At 34.9% G+C, this 23,776-nt stretch overlaps 1 protein-coding gene across 7 annotated transcripts in view; it reads left to right on the top strand.

Annotated features, from left to right (window-relative positions):
- Positions 1-23,776, top strand: part of LOC131041908 (uncharacterized) — a 131,843-nt gene that overhangs the window by 24,067 nt on the left and 84,000 nt on the right. For all 7 annotated transcript variants that reach the window (XR_009105091.2, XM_057975155.2, XM_057975152.2 and 4 more), the window contains 13 exons: positions 1,148-1,399; positions 3,157-3,224; positions 3,337-3,452; positions 3,588-3,693; positions 4,992-5,148; positions 5,224-5,319; positions 5,484-5,532; positions 6,189-6,466; positions 6,566-6,738; positions 9,724-9,844; positions 9,979-10,022; positions 10,183-10,312; positions 20,679-20,824. Coding sequence is in view for 6 of the 7 variants with exons in the window: in XM_057975155.2 (XP_057831138.2) it covers positions 1,148-1,399; positions 3,157-3,224; positions 3,337-3,452; positions 3,588-3,693; positions 4,992-5,148; positions 5,224-5,319; positions 5,484-5,532; positions 6,189-6,466; positions 6,566-6,738; positions 9,724-9,844; positions 9,979-10,022; positions 10,183-10,312; positions 20,679-20,824 (1,736 nt within the window). In the remaining variant the exon portion in view is untranslated. The remainder of the gene's footprint in view (positions 1-1,147; positions 1,400-3,156; positions 3,225-3,336; positions 3,453-3,587; positions 3,694-4,991; positions 5,149-5,223; positions 5,320-5,483; positions 5,533-6,188; positions 6,467-6,565; positions 6,739-9,723; positions 9,845-9,978; positions 10,023-10,182; positions 10,313-20,678; positions 20,825-23,776) is intronic.

Raw genomic sequence — 23,776 nt, 5'->3', positions numbered from 1 at the left:
ACAATCTTAAAGCTGTCCCATCTAAATGCATTGAAAAATATTTAATTTATGTAAAAACAAGATAGTACATAAAAAACTGGCCATGTTGAGGAAAAGATGAATAGATTCTGGTTGGCAAGATCATTATGGTTGCAGCCTGCAGCTTCTATAAGTATAGCATGAAGTTGTGCATTTGGAAATCTATGGCAGATAAATGAATGTGATAGTTCTTTCTATTCACAAAAATAAACTTCACTGTCACGGATTTTTTACCATGAAAACAAAACAAGCACTTGTTGTCACTTTCATCTATGATATTAAAATGCTTAAGAACAACTTTTTTTTTTATTGAGGTCTATTTGAAAGGAAATATAATTTTCATGGCAAAGGCAAAGCATCCTTTGAAAAAATGAACAGTAATGTTGCGATATTCTATCCTTTTTTGTAATGGAAATGTTATAAGCCTTTGTGAAGAAGATTGCATCCCTTGTTGGAGGATGGAATTTGGAAAAAGAATTGCAAAAGATAAATATGGGGATCATGTAATTATTGATTGCTACCCAAGAGTGATATGAAGGATATAGTCTTTTGTGAATTGAATGATGAAAAAGAAATTAAAAACTAGTAATTAATTTCAATTAAGAAAGAATGTTCTTATTCGTATAGGAAATGCATTAAGGGTGGATAAATAATTATTTTCTATGGCAGATAAATTTAGACTCTGAAATATTTTGCTATATGTAAGGCAAAAACGCATTTAAGAGTCATTATTAAAGGTCAGATCTTTACAATTATGAGTTTATGAAAGAAAGCCATAGTTTCCTTGAAAAATTAATGCTTAGGGGAAGGAAGGAATACATAGAGTGGCAGTTGGGATGGGATTTGCAATCATTGTGGGTTAAGAAAAGGTGGGAGCATAGAAATGGGGGCATGGGTTGGATTCTCTGTCAAGTTCTTAAATTAGATTTGTGCATTTATTGTCAAAAGTTGCATATAAAATCTAAATTTCATCAATCCTTTTACTTATTTGAAATTTCTTTTATAGAACAAAGCTTGCTTCTTAACTGGAACTGTGTGTTCACTGGTCAAGAGTAACATGTTTTCTGTCATCATTTGTACTTGTCCTTGTTTTGTGCTTTTTATGATGAGGAAATTCTGTGGTTTGCAGAGAAGCATACGGGATATTGCAAAACTGTACAATTGTGCCACAACGTTGGAGGCAGTTGAGAAGTGCCGCAGTTTTTTGGGCCTGGAGACCATGTGCTCAAAATGCTTTAGTGCCGCAAACATTTCTGCAGTTTTGATGGATGATGGAATACACATTGATAAGATGTATAATATTCATTGGCATAAGAATCATCTACCAGTTGTTGGAAGGATCTTAAGGATAGAGACTGTTGCTGAAGAGATTCTTAGTGGGGTAAGCAATACATATATTTCATTTCATTGCAAGAGGCGATGCTTTTTAACAAGCTTTTAATCTTTGTTTTGTGAAGTTTTCTTTTAGATGTTTTGAATGTTACTTTGCCAAGATGGGACCACATACATGGCATATTTCCTGGACGTCTTATTGTCCAAAGTAAAATATTTCTTTATATCTGTGGTAAAGATAACTTTATTACATTGAAAGAATTATCTATTCCAAATAAAATGGGTTGATGTGGGTGGTGCAAATTGTAATGTCTACCTATCTTGGCTGATGCTTTGTCATGCCAGGTCCACAACTTTATTGAGCCATGATATAATGTCATATACTTTGTGCAAGCATGGCTGATACAGTAGAATCGTAGATCAATTTGACAGGCTACGACCAAATAACTGGATGGAAATTTAACCTATAGAGTGCATTGAAGATAAGAAGCCAGTACTTTTAGCCTGACAAAGTATAACAGGGTTTGATTTTGTTTAGTTTTGAAATATTATTCATCACTGGTTGTATTTCATTCAGTTACTATGATTGAGAGTTTTCAATCTTGTCTACATTGTTTGACGTGGATGACCAATAATTTACTGTTCCAGCTCATTTCTTGAAACAATTTTGGCAGAAAAGAGCTTTAAAGCTATCAGATTTCGACAATCCATGAGACCGTATGTGTTGCTTCTGGATTTGATTGTGTGAATGTTTTTTCATCAACGTTTCGGATCACACTCCGTGATCCATCAGGATGGATGCGATAGAGATCATAAGGAGAAAAATAGTATATGTTGCAGACCAAAACATACTTAAAAGAGCAAGAAAGGTGGGAGGAGAACAAGGAAAGTACAAGAGTTAGGTGGCAGGAGATAAATTAAACAGAAATAAAAATAAATAAACACCAAAACAACGGGAGATAAATCAAGAGGAAAGAAAATAATAGAAGCCAACAAGAAGGCAAATAATTGAGAACAAGAAAAATAAGAGCAAAGGGATAAAAACAAAAATAAAAATAAAGAAGAAAAAATACAAATAAAATAAAATAAATAAATAAAAATAACTAAAAAAGCACTAAAAATAAAAATAACTAAAAAAGCAATAAAAATAAAAAAAAAGAAAAATCTTACAAAATAAACATATATATCTCATACCTATGCATATATATGTTTATTTTGTTGGATTTTTCTTTATTTTTATTTTTATTGCTTTTTTAGTTATGTTTATTTATTTAATTTTTTTTTGTATTTTTCCTTCTTTATTTTTTATTTTTGTTTTTATCCCTTTGCTCTTATTTTTCTTGTTTTCAATTATTTGCCTTCTTGTTGGCTTCGATTATTTTCTTTCCTCTTGATTTCTCTCCCTTTGTTTTGGTGTTTATTTATTTTTATTTCTGTTTAATTTATCTCCTGCCACCCAACTCTTGTACTTTCCTTGTTCTCCTCCAACATTTCTTGTTCTTTTAAGTATGTTTTTGGTCTGCAACATATACTATTTTTCTCCTTATGACCTCTATCTCATCTTGATGATGGATCACGGAGTGTGATCTGAAACGTAGATGAAAAAACATTCACACAATCAAATCCAGAAGCAACACATACAGAAAAGAGCATACCAACATATAAATGGCGGCCTTTGAAACTGTGGCAACAAAACCATTATAAAATTTCTTAAAAATGTGCTGTCCAACATTTTCTGGCAAGAAAAACTACATTTTCTTTGTGTCATACGTTTATGTTTTTGTGTGCTAAAAAATGTTGTGGCAGGATCCACCTGATGGCACGACATGGATGCTAGGGGACTTTACTAATCTCTTCCTATCAAAACTGAAGTCATATCCTTTAATATTTCATTCCATTTTGTTGTAAATTCACTTCTTTTCTCTTTGGATTTTATTTATGAAGTTCCTCAATCTTGGCAGTTGTTTACTACTACTTTTTCTTTACCCTCTCTAAAGATGTCGTTGGTTTTAAAAGTATAGCTGCATATCGCAGTGGTCTCAATATTAATCCATTGGTAACAAGTGAGGAGGCAGATGATGGTCTTCACAAGGATTTACATGGTAAGTTCAATGGTACACTTGTTCCTTTCAACTGGTGTCTTGTCTTAGCCTTTATATGAAAATGAATGTTTTGACACAACACCTGTTAATTAATGTTTAAATCAATGATTTTTTATTTTGTGATTTGTGCCTCAGCCAGTGTGCCAATACGAATCAGCAACAAAAACTTTGTTGATTACATTTTCACACGTAGTTTGGAAGTGGCTGCCTCCTCTGATCTTCCCATGCAAATACACACAGGGTAATTTTGGATTGTCACTGCCTATCATTTTAGACATTTCGTGGCAGTTCTATTACTTTATTTTTCAACCAAGGCTTTTCTTGTTTATGCGTACCTCTTGCATATTTATTTATTTATTGGCTGTCTGTATTTGTGAACAAGTTAGCATACTATGTTTAGGCGGGTTTAACAAAAATATTGTCATTACTAGTGGAAGATCTTTACAATTACAACCACCTCATGCAAGCAATAGTTTTAATGACATGCATTTAATACATCAAATCAGTAACTATAAAGTATGTGTTTAGTATATGAATGTATATATAAAATGTAGCACAATACTTTTAATGACCATTGCAAACCATCATACCTACTATGCTTTTCTCTGTATTTACTAGTTGGGTTGATACATTTGAGGAGATATTATGTCTAAGAACATTTCCTTTTTAAGTTCTATAGTTTTTATATTTTTTCTTATAAATAATGTTGAATCTGTATCATTATAAAAATGAGACTGACATTGATTTTTGCAGATGTATCGACTCTTCATATATATTTTTTTTTCTATACATCTGAACCACTAGTGAAAAAAATCAGTGATATGTTTATTACAGTTCACATCTAATTCAATATTTTGCATGCTTATTTGTCTTATTTATTGCTTGTATTAACTTGGAATTATGATGAGTATCTTCTGGAGGTTTCTAGAATTTATTCTTTTTTCCTCAACCCTAACCTTGGGGTTATCTCTCTATGTACTTATATGGATGAGAATCATGAGATAGTGATGCTTATGTGGCATTGACCATAGACCAAGTGGCTGACCATATAAGCAGTGGCTGACCATATAATTTTCATTATAGTTGCAAGGGCTGTCTTCTGGACAGGCAATTCCAAATTTATCTATTAAACTCCCCTAGCTAATTGAATAGGCATGCATGTACACTAGTCATATAACTATTTATTTTTGCTTATGCTTATGCTCTGGATGCTGAGAGAAGATCCCATACTATGGTATCAGAGGTAGGATGTGTCTAGCACTTAGTATTGCTATCTGTAGTAGCATTACCTTAATTTAGCTTTTAAAGTTGGGATTTATCATATTGTTGCAACAGGAAAATTACATAATGTCTTGAAATCATTTTTTATGTTTCTTTTATGTTGTTCTGTCTGTCTGCATATAAGGATTATTTTTCAGAAGCACACTTGGTTTGGTGTTTTGATTTTTGTATTCTACATGTTACATATTTTCTACATCATATCATTGATAGCCATTACCTTATTTTCCATGGGATACTAAAGTGAAAGTAGATTTTCAGTTTTGGAGACACGGACTTGGACTTAAGACTTGCAAATCCTCTCCATCTTCGGCCATTCTTGGAAGATGATCGTTTTAAAAATTGTCGTATTGTTCTTCTTCATGCATCTTATCCATATTCAAAGGAAGCATCCTATTTAGCTTCCGTTTATCCACAGGTAAATTGCTTTTTCCTTAATATATGGCACAAAAAGTGATTATGGAACTGTGTTTCTCACAAGGTTGTTGAACAGGTCTTTTTGGACTTTGGCCTAGCAATACCAAAACTCAGTGTTCATGGGATGTGCTCTGCAGTTAAGGAACTTTTAGAACTGGCTCCATTGAACAAAGTAATCATGTCTTCCAGATCAAAGCTATTATTATTTTTAAATTGCAAGCAGCCAAGCACAGTACCTCAGCATCATATTTTGTTAGGTGGTAGCAATAAAAAAACAGACGCTGCAAGTCAGTTAGATTATCCTTAGAAAATAATAGTCTGTTGTGTCATTTACAGGTGATGTTCAGCACAGATGGATATGCATTTCCTGAAACTTTTTACCTTGGTAAGGCTTAGTGTTCCAGAAAAAAGAAGATTGATGAGAATATTTAAGTGACTTCTTTAGCATAGGAAATAATGTTTGCAAATTATGTTTGTTTTGAAATAAAGGCGGATTGCAACTAGTGAAGAAGTTTGAAGTTAACCCTAAACTTAACTGATTTTAAGAACAGTACTGAGTAGCTGTCACATAATGTAACCTGAATTCATTAGTTTGTCAGCACCTGGGCTCATTACCCATTTCCTTCAAACAATATTCCATCATCACTTTCATTGCATGGGTCAAAGATTTGGCCTTTTACTATTTTTACTTTTCTTATTATTTATTACTAAGGACAATCATATTTTCTTGCTCAAATAAATAACAATTGTGACAGAACATTATGCATTCGGTCTAGAAAAGGATTATGTTACCTACTTCGAGGGTTACTTGTTTGGTTAAGGACATTATGCATTCAATATGAATTTTTAAAAATCTTTTCCACAAATTGAGTCAAAATGCTATACAAAATGATTTCTTTCTTTCTTTATACACTCCTTTTGTATGAAGGGAAAGGAGGTTATCAAGCAATTTTTTAGATAACTGGGGCATTAAGATTGAAATGCTATTTTTTATGCGTTGTACTGCTGAATGTCTGTTGCTTGTCTAATGTGATTATGCAGGCACCAAATGGGCACGTGAAGTAATTACATCTGTTCTTCTCGATGCTTGTGATGGTGGGGATCTTTCCATTCAGGAAGCTATTGAAGCTGCACATAAAATCTTAAGAGGCAATGCAATCAATTTCTATAAGTTGGATGAAGATACGACCCAAATTATGAAGTCTAAGGCGGTTAATGTAGCAGCTGATTCTCACACTCAATATCTGGAAATGAAGGAAGGGAAACCTAAATTAATCCGACTCCTTTGGGTTGATAGTTCAGGTCAACAAAGATGCCGAGTAAGTGTTAGATGAAACATTTAATGGTTATCTCAGATGAAATATTTAATGTTTATCTTTAGGATATTAAAACTTGATGTCATCTGGTATCTGTCACAGGTTGTTCCAGAAAATCGTTTTTACCAAGTAGTGAGGGATCATGGAGTAGGTATAACATGTTCATGTATGGCTATGACTTCATTTACAGATAGCCCTGCTGAAGGTTCCCATCTGACTGCTGTGGGTGAGATCCGACTAATGCCTGATATATCAACACTATGTTGTATCCCCTGGTACAGTGCATTTAAGTCTTTGATAGAATTGTAACTCACCCAATGAATTTTAGTTTTAGAATAAGTTATCAATATTAATAGAGTAATTACAGTCATAATATATCTGGATATTTTTGCTTTATTTTTATTTTTTAATTTAGTCCTAGCATCTGTTAAGTAGCTTTCTTTCAAAATTTTGGAGCAAGTTTAGGCAGTAGTTTTTGGCCATGTAGTCCTGCACCGTAGATAGAAAGTGAATTTCAAAGAAATTTTTCCGAATTGCGAATGGCAATTAATGAGCAAGGATTAATCAGAAAAGATAGCAAAAAATGAAGAAACACAGAAAGCAGTGATGATGTTTTTAAAAACAATGCTAAAATACTTTTTAATAAGAAAGTGGGAATATTATCCAAATTGCAATTAATTGGAAAAAAGGTATCAGTTAAAATTTCTGGCATTATTGTTTCTAAATTCTGGTAAACTCTAATAAAGGTAGTTGTAAACCTTAATGCAACCTTAAACGACACATCTTGTTTTTGAAGTTTATCTGTAAGTGTGCTTTTTGGTGTAATCTGTAATGCTCTTTTGCTCGCATTCTTAAGAACTCTATCCCTGAACTTTACCTAGTTTCTCTTGAGCTTGTGGACTTATTTGTGAAAATTCACTGACATTTTAGTTTAAATGTGATTGTTTCATCATAAATTGCATATAGATTCTGAATTCAGAAGTTAGCATATCTGAGTGTAAGATGAACAATAGCAGCAAAAAACTTTTGGGGAAAAAATTGGCAAGGTTTTTTCAAAAAAATAGGAAAAGTTTGGATTATCAAAAAAAGTAGTAAAAGTAAAAACATAAAAAAAAGAGAGAAAAAACTGCCATTTTTTAATTTAAAGGCATTTTAATAGTATGTAGATAGAAAGAAATAAAATTCAGAGTAGGGATCAAGGGTGAAAATTCAGAGTAGGGATCAAGGGTGGCAACCCCTAGCATGGTCTCAGGGTATTGCCCTTGACATGCTCCTTGTCACGACACAGGTGGGGTCGATGGGTGGAGCCCCGACCACTGTAGGAAGCTTCTCAACATAATCATGACCTTAAGTTTGACATTTATATTGAATTAGTATATTGTATTTTAAATTTATATAATTATGGTAGTTTTGTTTAGCATATGCATGGTATGTGGTATTTTGCATTTAATTTTTGTTTTTTATGCTACAACTATGTATATTATGATTTTTATATGTTTCTTGTATGGACATACCCAGAATGTACCGTGCCCCCCTAAAATTTCTGCTGTATTGGCATACCATAGCCATGTACCCATACTCAATTTGTATTCCAATTCAGATTCAACAATTTAGATTAAAAGGTTAGATATGCTTGATGAAGTTAAAAAGGTTTAAATAGAGTTCATGTAAAGAATTTTATTTTTTTGTGATGCTCTTGTTATGTCTCTGATTCTTGTGTAAAGGTTGTGTTTGTTTTATCAAAAGGTTATATATGGTTGAGGAAATTGGAAAGGTCTAACTAGAGTCAATGTAAAGATTTTTATTTTTTTGAAGAATATTTAGTGTGGGTTTGGTAAGTGGGCCCACATTCCATACAACGAATGTTTATGGAAACTTACAATTATTAGATTGTAGGGATACCACTCTATGGGGATATCGCTCCACAGGCAGACACTGCCCCATCTTCTCCTCCCTTGGGGCTACTGCTTCATTCCATCTGCAGGGATATTGTTCTACTTCAACTTTTCCACCTGCAGGGATAATGTTCTACTTCTCTAACTGCTCAACCCACTCCTACAGCGACACCACTCTGCTCAGTCCTCCTATGGGACCACTACTCTACTGCACTGCTCCACCACCTCCTCTTCTGGAATGACCACTCTCCTTCACTGCTCCACTACCTCCTCTTCTGGAATGACTACTCTCCTTCACTGCTCCACCAACAAAGATACCACTCCATCCGCTCCTCTAGCAGAACTACTGCTCCTTCTGTGGGTATACCAACATCAACATGCCTTTCAGCACGAAGATGTATCTTTGGAGATTTGAACCCAGGTCTACAACATGAGAATCTTATGGACTTAACTATTTGAGTTCAAACACTTTAACAAATAAAAAAAATGTCAGCTAATTTTGGGTATTTGTTTTTGGAAAACTTTTATGTGCTTTACAAAAGGTGCTTATATCCAGTCCATCTGGAGAGATAGGGGAACCCTCTGCACTCCTGGAGTTGTAAAATATCACATGCAGTTATTCTAAATTTCTAAGTTGCCGTCCATGATGAATTTCTTGAAGGTCCCATCTCAATAGAGTGAAGACACCATTCCTGATGAGCATCTTTATGTTTGAACTTTGCTATCCTCACAGCTAACATATAAAGGCTAGTCAAATTTTTCTGTCACCCATCCATGGGTGGAACTTTTGGTTTTTGAGCTCTTGCAATAGACTCCTTTCTGTTGGGAAATGTGGCAGCCAGACAGGAGGGGAAAGGCCTATTTCTAAAGAACCTAGCCCCTCTTGTATAAGATATAATTGTTGTTATTGAATACTTAGTAGTCCTTTTTCTTCTGTTAACGTTTTTTCTCAAAACTCTTATAAATTTGTGTTAGAATTCATTCCCTGGTTCATGCCATTTCTAATCTGCTATTTTATGTTAGTTTATTTTCTTTTTACACAAACTTTTTAGATTATTTTTTCTAATTTTTAATTATTAATAAAAAAATGTGTGTATACATGTTGCCCAATTTACAAATGTTTCAAGTGATGCTTTCAAAAACTCATTCCTTGTTTGGACACCACTTCCATTTTCCCATGTCAGGTTACAGATAAAACTGTTAGTGCTTTATTTCCGATTTTGACATTTAATGTCAAAGGTTTCTAATATCTTATATTCAAACATAACAATTTGATATAAATCCCTGATCTGTGTAGGCAAATCAATAATTTTGAGTGCTGTTTTCTTGTAGATCTATACTCATCTAGTATTGCATGATGAGCAGGTCCGACCAAGAGAAAATGGTATTGGTTGACATGCATTCAACACCCGGCCAACCTTGGGATTATTGTCCAAGGACAACCTTGAGAAGAATTGCAACTAAATTGGAAGAAGAATTTGGTTTGGTATTGAAATATGGTTGAGTTACTGTTAAATTTAAATTATCACTTTATTGTCTCCTATTGTCTAAAAAATTTTGACAACTTTGCATGTTTGAAAATTGTAGTGAATTTTGATCTTAAATATTTAAACTGTACAGGTTGTAAATGCTGGTTTTGAGAGCGAGTTTTATCTTCTCAGAAGGTTTGTCTTCATTTAGCGTGTAATAAACATGCAGTCTTTTACCTAACCATCAATTCTTGTTGAATCAAGGATTTAATGGATAGGAAATCATACAGTGGCAAACTAGTAGTCTAAGCTCTCATCTCGAAGTGATAATTGTTTTGATGTTTTAATTGTTCAGGGAAGATAACAACAATTGGACTGCAATTGATTCCACATCGTACTGCTCAGCTGCAGCCTTTGATGGTGCATCACCTGTTCTGTTAGAAGTTCTTAAAGCTCTTCAAAGCATGCATATTTCTGTAGAGCAGGTATTTATGTTATGAAAAAATTCAAAATTTTATATTATCATTTGTCCATTTGGGTCTATGTGTGCATGTTTGCACACCATGCTTGTTTATTTTTATCTTTGTTTGATGATATTTAGTTCATTTGTGATTCTATAATGGTTAAACATAGAAGCAAATATCTTTCTCAGGAATTTCTTGGCATGCCAAAAGATAAAGATAGTTTCAAATTCTTGGGATATTATAAAAAAGAAATACTGGGAACATATTGTGAACCCAAAAAGTGCAGTAAAATTTTATAAAAGGGAGAAATAATTGATGGTTTTCACCTTTAAAACAAAATCCTAATTGCATAGAGTGTGAGGGAATGAAAGTAAACAAGAGCGTACACCATAATTTTGAAATATGGATTTCTCTCATTAATTTTGAGATTGCTGATTACAAATAACTGTTATATAAATCTCTTTTACAATGTTAATAAATATTTTTATTTCTACTAGAATGATAATGGACACTTAATGCAATAAAACACAACTAAGGGAAACATGACCTGTTATCCCTATCATTCTCCTTAACTATCAAGTCCAAGAGACTAATCTAGACACAATGGTAACTACAGTTGACAAAAATAATCTCCCTAATCTCTTCAAATTCCTCTTAAGTTTACAGCACTGGCAATGATCATGCCTGGCATTTCAGGACAGCAACGCCCTGTTTCATTTTTTTATTGATTCGTGAAGTAGAATTATTTAGGTCATTCCTACTGGTGGTCCATTAATAAGTAGATATGGCAGCAAGTCAACAAGAACACTCGCATTTGTGATGCAATAATAGTGACAAGTCAAAGGGTATCATAATCAGTTGACAGTTTTGTCTAGTAATGACTATGTTCATTAATCATAAATAATGACAGCTCTGTTTGCTGTTATTAAAGGAAACTGTGAGAATCACTAATCACAATACTAACAGTCATTTCCCCTATCTAAAGGCTATTAAATGCTATTATACCAATCTGTAGATAAGTAGGTTCATTTTTGAAATAATGACAGCAGCAAGTTGTCCCTTGGCAACAGATCTAATTGCCATTCAATAATGGGAGTTAGAAATCTTAACAGCTAAATATGTCATTCAAGTGTACAACCCATTTATAAGAGATCCAAAGAAGATTGAGTAAAAAATCACAGATCTGACACTCATAAGAATAAAAACTCATTTCTTGTGATGTTGGTAATATATTGAAAATAATGTCATGATATATTTGTGAAAATTTCAGTCAAAGTCATGGTAAAAGATATATTGAAAAACTTATGTTTTCAAGAAAATGTTAAAAACCTTGCTAAGAAAAGATATTTTGGAATTTTTTGTGATATTTTATAGATATTTTCTTCTATGCAGTCAAAGTTTAATATGGTAAAAAGAGATTTGCTAGAGAAGCCATCTTTCTCACATGTTCTACACTTGAAAAGCTGATAAGCTCAGAAAAGGATTATAACTTCTGTGCTATTCTGTTCATATGCAATACCATTAGCATGAAACCTAAAAGATCCAAGACATGTTAGCATGAAATTCAGGCTAATATAGGAAATTAGTTAAATAAAATTATAGCTAATTTTATTGAGAACCACTTGTGCTTTGTTGGATGTTACTAATGTAGTTAGCATAAAATGATGCAGTGTTTGGTTAGTTTGTGGAGTTGACTATTTTGTTTGTTATTTTGTTGGCTTTCAATTAGTCGGGTACAACCAAATCGGCATTGCCAAAGAAATCAAACTTAAGACTACCTTTGTGGTAGAAGAAGGGGTGTATGTGTACAATAGGATGTCGTTCGGCTTGTGCAATGCCCTAGCTACCTTTCAGCAGATAATATTACACATCTTTGACAAAATGTCGGTGGGGAATTTCAAGGAATTCCTAGATGAATGGTTGATATACAGTGGGCAATTTACTCATCTTATCGCACTTTGTTAATGCATGGAAGGGAAATTGCAAGTTTATGGTGCCACAAGGGAAATTGCTCAGCCACATAGTGTGCAAGGAAGGACTGAAGACAGACCTTGACAAGGTAGGGGTCATCATCCAGATGGAGGCCCCTAAAAACATAACAGGAGTGAAATCGTTCCTTGAGTATGTTGGCTATTATTGGGGGTTCATAAAGTACTTCGGCCAAATCTCATACTCGTTGGACATGTTGACATGGAAGGGGGAACCCTTCACCTGGGGAGATGAACAAGAGAAGGCATTTAATGAACTAAAGAGACGATTGGTGAGTGCACCGATCCTAGCGTACTTGGATTGGGACAAGGAATTTCATGTGCACGTGGATGCCTCCGATTACACAATTGGGGCTATACTGGAACAAGTAGGCATATAGGGGTTGGAGCACCCGATTTTCTTTGCCAATCGCCTACTCTCCAAGGTCGAAAGGAATTATAGCATGGCAAAGTGGGAGGCACTTGGTATGGTGTACTCCGTATGGAAGTTTTGCCACTACTTGCTGGTGACACCCTTCACATTCTACGTGGACCACCAAGAATTAATGTATTTGGTGAACAAGCCCATCGTTCAAGGGTGAGTGAGTATGTGGTTACTCCTACTATAGGAGTTCATGTTCATCATTATCATTCGGCTAGGGAAAAGCCATGTTATTGCCGAGTAGTTGTTGTGGATAAAGTCAAGGGAGCCACTTGACAAGGTGAACGAGTACTTCCCAGATGCACACCTCTTCCAAATTGCAACTTTCCACCATGGTATGAAAGCATTGGGGAGTACTTGTCAACATCCACTTTTCCAAGGGAAATGTCACCAAGTGAAAGGAGAAAATTAGCCTTCAAGAGCAAGAATTTCCAACTCACTAATTGGTTGTTGTATAAGATGGGTCCCAACCAAGTGCTACGACGATATGTCATGCAAGAAGAAATCCTTGGAGTGTTGCAAGAACCACACAAAGGGTTGGCAGAGGCCACATGAGACCTGATGCCACTACACACAAAGTTTTGCTAGTAGGTCTGTGGTGGCCAACACTGCACTTGGATGCTCGCAAGTGGGTAGTAGGGTGCGATACACACCAAAGAGCGGGGAAACTACTGAAACAAGACTTCATGCCTCTTTGCCTTCATATCCCCAAGAGCTATTTGAGAGATGGGGTCTTGACTTCGTTGGACCATTGAAGATAAGCTAGGCACACAGATGCAAATACATTGTGGTAGCCATGGACTATCTCACAAAGTGGGCAGAGGCAAGAGCACTCCTAGACAACATTCTTGTGAGTACAGTGAAGTTCATCTACAAGCATATAGTGACAAGGTTCAGGATATCAATTTAGATTACAAGTGACCGTAGAGTACATTTTGTGAACCATGTGATTTGATTAATGACAACAAAATTTAAAATCTTCCATAATCTCTCAAGTTTGTACTACCCAAGAGCCAATGGTTAGGCAGAGTTGATGAACAAGGTATTGGTCTTGGTAATCTATAAGTCTTGTGGCGTTGAAGGGGAAGACTGGGAAGAAAAACTCGTGATAGTACAATGGGTTTACTGCACCATGTATAAAGTAACAATGGGGCATATCGCATTCAAACTCATGTACGAATAGTAGGTAGTGGTTCTGGCAGAGTACATAGTGTCGAGCTTGCGAATTGCCATCGAGAACCACCTTCGAGACAGAGTTTGAAGGAATGTCTCCTTGACCTCACTAATTTGGATGAGCGTCGAGTGCTGGCACAGTGGGCAACGAAGGTGGTACAATGCTTGTGGAAGTTATGGCACGACAAGCATAGACGACTATTTTGTGGTGAAAATTAGGGTTTCATAAGTTATGCTTTGTAAACTAGGAAATAACCTAATTTCAGATCAAAAACATTAAAAGGAGGACAAATACAATAGATCCAACCTCAATTTATTAGGAAGAGGGTTGAATGTTGATTGTAGTCCTTATTCCCCTTTTGTTTGAGTTGAAAATGTAATTGGAATTTTATAGTTTGAATTTAGGGCAAACCAATAGATAGAGAGGAAACAGTAAAAATAGACTGCTACAGATATCCAATAGAGACACAAACAGAGATCTAGGCAAAAGAAGATGTTTAGAATATGTATGCGGAAGTTTGTCTTGATTTTTTGGGACCAAGTAGTACAAATTTGCCCTAGTCCTCAAAATTTCGCTCCATTGAAAGCTAAACCTATTTGTCTTCGTCAACTCTGTCGAAATCTCTGAGTATAGCTCTTGAGTGGATTCCCTGCACAAAAAAAGAGCAAAAAGTGTTTTGGATAGGGGTTTGCCTTGGGTCAAACCCTGGTTTAGGAATTAACGTTGAAATTGAAATGGAAATTGCAGCAAGAGGCTTTCCTTTTGAGGGAAAGGCCAGATCTGAAATGAAATGCTTTTCATTGAAATATATACCTTGATGAAGCTTGCTTTAATCCTCACACAAGGATTTTAGTGTTTCATGTAGGATGTCTTCATGGAAGGTTGATCATGGATGCCATCTTGAATTCTTGAACTTGACTTCACTTCTTCTCTAATGCTTGATGAATGTCTAATTGCTTGCTCACTTGAATTGAATTAGGATCTTGATTTCACTTAGGAGATTGCTTAGATTTCAAATGAGAGGGGTAGACCTCCTTTCATACTTGACCACCCGAAAATTAATTGAATTTCCAAAGTAGGCCGATACAGGATCAAATTTACCCCTCACTTTATGTGACCATTGTGAGGACCAAATTTGGGTTTTGATTAAGAGGACCATGGTGTTGGGCACCTTGGTCCTGTCAATCAGGATAGACTTGGAGGGAAGGTAGGAAAGATGACGGAAATGTAGAATTGTAGGTGGTGTGAGCAGAATCAAAACAGTCATCAGGCATCAAAAGATGAAACACCAAGGTGAGGTCTAGGCGAGGATGAAATTGTATGCGGATACAATTTATGATGCTACATTTAGCACCCACTTTAGCAGGAGTATGAGACTAAGCATACTCATGGTAAAGTACAAAATCACATTCAAAAATTTCACCAAGATATCAAAGAGACAAGACACACCAAGCCCCCAGGGACTTCAGGATCTTACTGCTCTAATATCAAGATAAAAGGGACAACACATGAAAGGGAAATAGAGGGCATGACTGCACTCACCTAGTATTATTTGCTTTCTATGAGTCATGAAAAAGACAAAAAAACCAAATTACAAACCAAAAGGCTCAATTTGCAAAGTAACTTGAGTATAAAAAACACACCATGGTGTGTGCATAAAGTGTAACATTGAGCAGAGTGTATGCCCCCACGTTAAAGCGATTGCATACATCTTATCGGGAGCAATTTCTTTAAGGTAGCATGCATCCAAAAGACACGCATGTATCAAATGATACTAATCACAAAACACATAAGGGATCCACTAACTCTGGGGTCAGTATGCTCTTATGGTAAATAATGTATATCAAGAATATTTGTATTGAATTGACCTCATCCCCCAAAGTTAGTGGAACTACGAACACAATGGAAGAAGAGCACAAGAGATAACAACCAAGTGTCCTTTTGAGTCAACATGGAAGAAACCAAAAAGAGATCTCAAGGTTGTGCATCGTCCTCAAGTAGACAACACAAGAGCACATATACGAACAATAGCACATGTACGACATAACATAGATACGACATATAGAAGAATTGAGATACAAATAGAGGAATGTCACAACCGATTTTACCTCTTTATTACCTTGCACCAATGGAGTAACAAGGGTCATCCAAAGAGAACCTAACATAACACAAAAACATGTCAAGTAGCACAACACAGGGGAAGCACAATACGAACAAGCAAACACACAAAAGAGAATCCATGGCACAAATGAAGCTAGTCAAGCAAATCATCCACCTCTCAATCTTGCTTAAAATCTAGGGATGGGGGACAAGATGCAAGAGGAGCCACTTCGAGCACAACAGATGGAGCTACTGCAAGTTCCAAACAAGGATCATGCTCTAAGGATGAATCACTTTGTTTGTCACTAGGAGCTAGCGTTAATGCTTTTGAAAAATGTGAAGATAACTTATGATTAATTTCAACAAGCTCATACATATCAGAATCATTAGAATCAACATTGTTAGCATGAACAACATTGTTATCATCCATATCATCATCTAGATTAATAAAAATAGGATCTTTAATATGAAAAGAAGTTGAACCATCATTTTTCTTAAGCATTTTTAGTTTAGGTGGTTTGAGTTGAGCTTCCTCCCTAGGGTTAGGCGAATGTTGGACAAATGGGACCAAGTCAACATTTGGTGCCTTCAGGGAGGAAATGGTTTGGGAAGCAAGCTTGCGAACCTTAGGACGACATGTTCGCTGACGTTCTCTCGCAAAATGATTAGTCGAGAATTGTGAAGGTTTAGGATCAATGGACATAGGCTTCTTTTCTTCCCTTTTAGGGGGAGGAATGAAAGAAACCCCAATAGGTTGAGAGATACTTGATGCCAAGCGCTTTCCTTTGTAAGACATAGGAGGTGGGATTGAGGCATACATAGGAGGAATAGGAGTAGGAAGGATACTAGGTCCATTATGAGGAGGAGGAATATCCATGGGTGTAGGATCTTTTTACTCAAGGCCATGATCATCTCATTTGTCCACTTTTGATAAGATAAGAAAAGGATGTCATGTGGAGGCTTAAGAGGCTCAAGTTGTTTAGGCCAAAAGTAATCAAAATTGAAATTTCCATGCTTTGTAGTGGGTTGGTAAAGGCTATGACTAATTGTTAATAGTTCTATCATGAGGGAATTTCAAACAATTATGAATTGTAGAAGGGATAGCTTTCATGGAAGAGAGCCAAGGATGTCCCAACTTCACACGAAATTGATTCAATGTAGAAATAATAGCAAAGGTGATATCTAAGCACATAGTACCAACCTCAATGGGAAGGGTGATAGAACCAATAGTTGGTCAAGAGAAACCATCATACACCTTAACCATAACATCAGATTTATCATATGTTACTTGATGCAATTGTTGTGTATATAGATGTTCTTTAGTAATCACATTCACTATACATACCGGATCAATGAGCACCCCTTATAAGAGTTTGTCTTTGATCTTCGCAATGATATATAATGGGCCATCAAGTGCAACAATAGTCTCACTAGGATCAAAAGTAATACACAAGTCTTTTGGAGGTGTAGGTTTGTCAACAAGGTTCACAACATTATTAGATTCTTTACCAAGGTCATTAGGAGAAAAGCAAGAGACTCGGATTCAACAACATTGGTAGAATGAGAAGGTAACATATTGGTAAAGATTTTGAGGTTTTGATTAGGTGGAGCTACGGATTTATTTCCTTTGTCATTGACACCAGCTACGGATATGGTATTGTTATCAATGAAGTATTGGATCTTATTTCTCAACTTGTAACACTTCTTAGTATCATGGCCAGGTTGACAGTGTTGACAAAAAGCTTTAGGATCATGGTAAGCTGGCAGTGGTTTAGAATTGTCAGTTTGTTTGATGGGATGAAGTTGAAACACATTAGCATTCATCAACCTCAACATTATTATTACAATAATATTAGCATATCTTATTATTTAATTGTCAATAATATATTTTATAGGTAGATTAGATTTCTTTCTAATTTTGTTTCTAGCTATCGAATGTTTCTTGAGGAAACTTTGTTTGTGTAATTGCCTATATGTACATTCAATTCTTTTAATAAAATTATGCAATTACTTGAACATGGTATTGGAGCAGGAGACAATTTTTTTCGAAATTTTTTTGTAATCCTAAAATTTTGTCTCAAGAACATTATACTATGCAAATACTTAGAAAGAGGAGTTAATTCTTTTCTAAAGTATTTGGATAAAGGGGCCACACTCGATGTCGTGGCTGCCACTTGGGTGTTGATGTTGTCATTTATCTTGATGAAACCTTTGTTAGGTTTGAACTTCATAATCGATTGTTGAGCACTCTCATTCTTATCAACCGGAGCCATTGAAGAGGATGAATCAAATTGACTCACACTCACTTGAAGCTGATAATTATGAAGCACTGCACACAATTGCGTAAAAGAAGTAAACTCAAAAAATAGAAGTTTATCTTTAATATTTTTTTGTAAATTAACAAAATAAATTCTTTGAACATCATGATCAGGCACAAGATAAGGAATTTGAGAATGAAAATGTTTATATCTACCAATTAAATCAATCACTTTTTCTTTAACTCCTCAAATCAGTCAAAGTAATCTTAGGACCAATGTTTTTTTGAAATTGTTGATTGAAAGCATTAGCCAATTGTTGAAATGAACTTGAAGTAATAGAATAAGGAGACAAAGAACAATACCATTGCAAGGCTTTATCTCCAAAGGTTCTAGTAAACAGCTTAGCCATAAGTCTTTGGTCATGAGCAAAATCACTACACAAAGTTTTAAATGTTTTTACATGAGTCAAGAGGTCACTTTTTCCATTGTACAACTCCAATTGAGGAACTTTTGTAGCAGTAAATTTTTGAAGAAAAGAATCAACTTATAATTAGAAATCATCTTTGAATGGACTTTGGAAAGATCTAAATTGTTTTTCATTGTTCACGTCACTGTAGCTGTACAATATTCATGTCACTGTAGCTATGAATCACTGTTCATGTCACTTAGCACCCAATAGTGTCCAACGTGTAGCTCAACAAGTATGGCATCCAAACTCCTTCACAATGTTTGGCAATAATAATCCGAATTCCTGCACACTGTCAAATCCTGTAGAGAGGTTTCAAGTTGAAACCTCCAACAATTTGATGATAAAGCGCATAGGTGAATCCTAGATGAATCCACACCACAGATGGAATTGGGTTTCCATCCAAAACCACTGAGAAACTCCAAGGGTTTTGTCCTCAAATTTCTTGCAAATGAAGCTAGAGCTCCCAACTTCTTAGAGAGAGAACAAATTAATCAAGTATTTCTCAAATGAGCTCCCAAGTGCCTTTTATAATGCTTTCATCCCAACACCCTAATTAGAGTTTGCATATTTTAAATTAAAAGTGACTTAATATTTTATAATATCCATGTCTCCCAAAGCACCATCGAAAGTCACTTTATAAAATAACTTTTATAAAGTCACTTTATTACATTACTTCATAAAATAACTTTATCAAGTCACTTTATCATACTAAATAACATAAAGTTAAATATTTAATTTAACTTTATTATTCAAACATTATTTAATATAATATCCATAAAACTCGAGTGGCCATGATGATATCAACTTCTGTAATAATTGACTATCCAAAAATAGTCATGATATCCACTTATTTTCATGTGATTTACTATAAATAGTAAGTATGACCCAAACATCCAAGTGACTTATTAGAAATAGTAAATGTGTATCGAAGAGCCGTGACTGATCTCAGAAAGGCATACCTCAAATAAACTAGGACATTGAGTTGAAGAATACTGAAGTAAGCACGAAAAGGTCAGCTGAAGAGCCATAGAACACCCTCAGAAGGGTCCCCTAATCACCATGTTAGCCTACAGGGACCAAAGTCATAGGCTAACCTCTAGAAATAGATGATGCCTAAAAAAGGGACATGACAAGCTATTAGCTCTTGTAATCAAATCCTCTTAAACTTCGAACCAGACCCCACCAATGGCCATCTCACCTTGGGTCCAAGAATTAACAAACTTGGAAGTCAGCTTATTATTGAAACCTTTTATACAAAGGAAAATAGTGTGCATCCCTCCATCTCAAAGTTTATATTGCTATGATACAATTGATCTATAGTGAAAAAACCTTTAAGATAATTAAATAACCAAAATGAACTAACTATGAGAACTTGAGGTGTATAATGAGTTACAAATCAAGAATATAAATTGTTGGAAAGTTGAACTAGTTTATCTTGCAATAGTTATTGTTGCTACAATTTTTTCCATGCAGGCGAACATGTGGAACAGTTCCATAAAGATCAGAAATTGGCACAAAATTGGTGCGAAGAAGTGATGACAAGAATGTTAGAATTTGTGTTTTATGGTTGGTAATTGGCAGAAAAGCTATTTTATGAAGTAAATAAACTAAAATACAAGACAAGGAGAATGGATAGGCATGCATTATGCAGTTCAAATGATTACATGTGCTACTAGGTAGCTGGCTGATTGGTTTTTATGTTTCCCATCAAGCAATGTAATACATGATAAGTGAGATTGTTGTTTAATTCTCTTGGCTTCCATTGTGTACATATTTTTGACATTTTGCTTTTGGAATCATTATGTGACGATTTATACTTTATAAGCCCCAACCTAGAACTAAACTGAGGGAGCAATATAAGCTCATAAGTAAATCCAAATGGGTTAACCATTAAATTTTATGATTTGAATACTTTCCTCTTCATTATAAGGAATTCATTTCAATTTATGTACTTGTTGATTTTTGCATTTTTTGCAGCTGCACGCAGAGGCAGGAGATGGTCAATTTGAAGTAGCATTGGGGTATTCTTCTTGTGTATGTGCTGCTGACAATTTAGTCTTCCTACGAGAAGCTGTAAGGGCAGTAGCAAACAAAAATTCTCTACGTGCAACTTTTCTTCCCAAGTATGATCTTAATCTCTTTTCATCTCTTGAATTTTGCATTGGAACATGTTATCTTATTTAGAGATCACTTGTTTGTTTTTACCATGACTTAAAATATGCTCTATCTAGAATATACCATCTTTACTATCTTAGTTTCCAAACAAACTAAAATACTTTTTCCCCCGCGAGTCCCACATTCAAGGAAAATTTTAAATTTATGTTACATGGTTTGAAGGCATGCAGAATGGTACAAATGTTCTCATTTCATTATGTTAATATTGTGTAAAGAGCTACCCTTTTCTAGCATCAATTTTTTCACTTTCCGAAATTGAGTAATCTTGTCTAACAGTTTGCATGCATAATAGAGTTTGGTGTCTCTATGTTGTTTTCAAGTTTGCAATAATATTTTCTGCTGCTGTTTTTAATAATGAAGCATGTATAGATTGCAAACTAAAACATTCAAGATTTCTTAACAACAAGAACTTATATTGGTAACTATCAAACTTCAATAAATCTGTTACTTTAAATTTAATCATTCACACACAAAGGCCTCAAATTGCAAATGAACATATAAGATTCAAACCCAAATGAAATACCTTATTCTCCATGAGGCATTGGTGAATAAATAAGGACTAAATTTATTTTCAAATACACTGTCACAGTTTGGTAGAAATTTCTGAGATAACTCAGGTCTGAAATTGAGCAATAAACATTTTGAAAATGACCTTTAATGATGCTCCAACTCCCTTAAAGCTTGGCTTATTACTGTCTAGCTCCAATGCATACTCTTCCAACAAGATGCAGCACTAATTACAGTGATAATGAGGTGAATATAGGTCTGTCACACTTCCCAGCAATGCCCAGATCAGTTTTTATTTGCATATTCCCAGCTGTTGATGAGAATACAGTGCCCAGAAAAGTTCAACAGCATTTATACTCTATATAAATCACCACTCAGAATCTTGATGCAACAGGAAGAGAGGGTTGCGGCCAGCACAAGACAATCACAAACCCCACGCTAAAGTATTCATTAACCTGTGTCATGCCATATGAAATAACCTTTGATCCCTTGTCTTTTGTCTTTTGTCTGATGTAATTAAAGCTTCCCAAGCAGCTCCTGATACCTATGTGATTTCCTTGACCATTTTCTAGTGCTGCACTACCCTCCGAAAATCCCTCTACATGCCACATCAGCTATCTCCGAGACCGCTGATTCCCTTTTTTCCTTTTGTCTTATGTGATCAAATAAAGCTGCAATTCTCTTTTAATCTTTGTCTTTCTTTTTACTTTTTCCTTGCTTTGTCGTTTTCTGTAACTTATCTTTTCTCCACAGCTAACAAACATTTCTCAAATCGATTTCCTTCTTAAGATAAATTAGAGGGACCAACAAGTTGATTTATCAAGGAGGAGAGCTTGCTCAACATAATATTTGCCAAATAAAAATGGAACTGTTGGGTAGAAGTATTCAACATCAATTAATATTTTAATCTTAGATTTCAAGCACACACACAATGACCTTAAACTCCTCAAAATTATATATTTCAAACCCAACAAACTGAGCAAACAACTTCATGAATTTTGAAAACTGCAAATACGGTAATCTTTGATTGCACAGTGAAATACTTTACTGATATCTCCAACCAAATAGCCAGAGTAGATCTTTCACTGCTGGAGCTATCCTTCTTCGTGAGGGATTTCGTCCTCGGGAAGGCTGAGGTGGACAAGTCCAATCTCCAAACCACACAAGGTTTTCAGAGAGAAAATATCAAAACAATAATCTTCAGCATAACCAAATGAGAGCCGAAATTCTATTATATAGTCTCAATGAGAAATTAGGGCAACACCAGAGTAGGGCAAGTCATAGTATTATAAAATAATAACCTTTTCCCTTACTCATAAAACACCATTTTAATATTTTATTTCTTTTTCTCCAACGTCCACTTTATTTCACTTAAATGATACAGTCACTATATAAAAAAAAAAAGTAAAATAACAGCATAATATTTTCCAGCCTTAGGAAATTTGCCAAGTCTTGAAATTGAAGATATTGCAAGTTGAAGTTGAGAGGAGATCGAAGCTATGACCAATCACCAAAAATAGAGGCTACTATAAATAGTAATTCCTAAAAATAGTAAGTCATCCAAAACTCCCAATTGACCAATTTGTGTCCAAATTGACACATACTAAATATAATAACTTACCAAAATAGTAAGTCCCAAACAAGTTCGAAATAACACCAATTTTTTTTGTTCATCTCCATTAATCCGTTTGAACGCACTGGCGACATCTAAATACTCCTTTGATCTTGCTGACACCAACCCAAAAAGACAACACCGGCTGCACTACAAGACAACCTGAATATGGGGACATTACTGTAAGATTCCGAACTGAAATCTTATCCAATCTGCTGATTTTGTTTCCAATTTTTGTCTTTCGCTAGCAAAGGGATTTTGTTGATTTTGTTTTGTTTTTGATATTTTTCTGATTGTTTTGTGTTTTTTGGCTTGGAATGAATAATGAATGCAAAATACAAGGAAATAAATTGACTGAAAATTATTTCCAGAATTCTGAAATTTACAACAGCAAACTATAATCTCAATAAATGTGCTTATTTCACCACAAGAGAAAAATTTCATACCAGGAGTCCAAACACCTAGCCTGGAAGTGCACTTTTTATTGAAGGATCTCACTAGGAATGACAATATGGAGCTCTCAAGATGAGAAAATACCTCCAATGAGGTTTATTTGCTTCCACTAGAATTATCAAAAACAATTATTGAACAATCATGCAGTTTTGCTACCAATTCCTCCAGTCTCCCAGACAAGATCACTGAATTTGCCTTGTAATCCTCAAAGAAATGCTCACACTGCTCATATAAGCCTGAGAAAGTCCGATAGAACAATTTATTTGCTTGTTACTATCACTAACAATGAATTTCCTTCAATTTTCAAACCCTTATTGCTGCTATTTTA

The sequence above is a fragment of the Cryptomeria japonica genome, chromosome 1, assembly GCF_030272615.1.
Source record: "Cryptomeria japonica chromosome 1, Sugi_1.0, whole genome shotgun sequence".
NCBI classification, from domain to species: Eukaryota; Viridiplantae; Streptophyta; class Pinopsida; order Cupressales; family Cupressaceae; genus Cryptomeria; species Cryptomeria japonica.
The sequence above is the reverse complement of the archived record's forward strand: the minus strand, read 5'-3'. Positions and strand labels throughout refer to the sequence as shown.